The sequence below is a fragment of the Arachis stenosperma genome, chromosome 3 (assembly GCF_014773155.1).
Source record: "Arachis stenosperma cultivar V10309 chromosome 3, arast.V10309.gnm1.PFL2, whole genome shotgun sequence".
Lineage (NCBI taxonomy): Eukaryota > Viridiplantae > Streptophyta > Magnoliopsida > Fabales > Fabaceae > Arachis > Arachis stenosperma.
This window is the reverse complement of record NC_080379.1, coordinates 156726256-156728093: the sequence shown is the minus strand read 5'-3', so window position 1 is coordinate 156728093 and position 1838 is coordinate 156726256. Positions and strand designations below refer to the sequence as shown.

Below are 1838 nucleotides of genomic sequence, written 5' to 3'. Positions count from 1 at the left end.
ACCAAAGGTGTGATAGGGTAACAGAGAGTCTCAAGCATCCTTCCTGTCTTTGACTGTGACTTAGGTATGGCTCCATCCTCAAACCTCATTTCTCTCCTTTTCTTGACAACCCTTCTGTTTTCTCTGCAAACTGATGCAAGAGAGAGCCAGTTCTTCAGCAAAGTCCCCCATTTCAACAACAATGTCAAGGACACACAGGTTGTTCCCAACAATGAAGGACCAACAGAGCAAAAACAAGCTGTGTTCATCCCTGAGACAGATAACAGCTATGGTTTATATGGCCATGAATCTGGCCTCAACCCTCCCTCCTCCTCCTCCTCCACCTCCACCACTACTACTTACCAGCCATATAAAACTGAGTCTGAGGAAACTACCAAGTTTACCAACAACAACAACAATTTCTATAGCTTTAACAAAGATTCCTTTAGCACCAACCAAAATGAATTGAGTGATGCAAGGCTTGCGGGGAATTCTTATAGCAGCAGCAGCAACAATAACAACAACAACAACTATTTCTTCGACAACACCAAGGATAATGGATTCAGCGGCACAAAGTACACAGAAGGAGGATACAACTCTCCCATGGAAAACCAGAACAGCAACCAGAAATATTACTACAACAACAATAATGACAGATACTCTTTCAACAACAATAATGGTGCCAACAACAGGTACTTCTACAACAATGGTGAGAGGCAAGGGTTGAGTGACACCAGGTTTATGGAGGGTGGTAAATACTTTTATGATGTTAACTCAGAGAAGTACAACCCAACAGCAAGAGAAGGAGTGAGCTCTGAGAACTGGTACAATAATAGGGGCTACTTTGGCAACAACAACTACCACAACAAGAAATCTATGGAAGGTTACCAGAACCAAGAGGTTTTTGAGGATGAACAAGAGGTCTTCGAACCATGATGAGCTAGCCAAGTGAACTTCAGAGTTCACTTTGCATTATTGCTTGCTTTGGAGTATTCATAATATGGGTGTTCAGTGTTTTTTTTATCTGTACTTTAGATCAAGATTCACAAAAAGAATTAAAAGGGTAGGTTTATTTATGGGGTGTTAATTAAATGTTTTTACTTAATGATAATCCTATTAAATCTTGCCCAAGATTTAGAAATACTGTCCATGTATAATGTCATATTTGTCTCCCGTTTATTTAGTTGTCAACGTGATAATATATCATCAAATGTTTATGTAACACTATTATATTATTGAATGTTTTAATTTTTTACTTTTAACTTTTTGTTTTCAAAACCAGCCCAAAGATAGTGGTGCATGACTTTGACAGTGATACCTTCCCTTCTGTATCACACTTACAGTTCCAATGATCACCATTCACCAACAACTATGGCAAGTAAGAAAGATAGTGATTAGTGATTATGTTAGGACTGCTAAATTAGCCTTTTATTTGCTGCTATACTACTGAGAATAACATTCCTTCTGTGGTTCATTCTGTTCATGTACTCATGTTTGCTTCTCAGGGATATAAAAATAAAGTAATGAATACCTTTTCCCACTCTCTCTGGTTGTGATTCTAGGCCAATTTGCCAAGTTTCTGTCATTTGTCAATTAGGCAGTGCAGAAATCAGTAGCATGATCTATTATTTCAACTTCATCAATTTTATTCATTATCAAAAGATAAACTCAAACGACATTAAGTGGGCACAGGATTCGGTGGTCCAGGAACCTTTGGACCACTTAGTGGTCCAAGTAAAAAACATGTTTTTAGAGTTTTTTTATCAATTGCTACGTAGTCCTTGAACTAATTTTAATTACAAATCAACTCCATAGATTTTATTTAATTATAAAAATAATTTTTTATTTTATAAATTATT

At 36.8% G+C, this 1838-nt stretch overlaps 1 protein-coding gene across 1 annotated transcript; it reads left to right on the top strand.

Annotated features, from left to right (window-relative positions):
- On the top strand, positions 1-1241 carry LOC130967131 (protein E6-like). The gene has a single exon (XM_057891953.1). The coding sequence runs from the start codon at positions 67-69 to the stop codon at positions 913-915; it is 849 nt and encodes a 282-aa protein (XP_057747936.1). The 5' UTR covers positions 1-66; the 3' UTR covers positions 916-1241.
- The last annotated feature ends 597 nt before the right edge of the window (positions 1242-1838 follow it).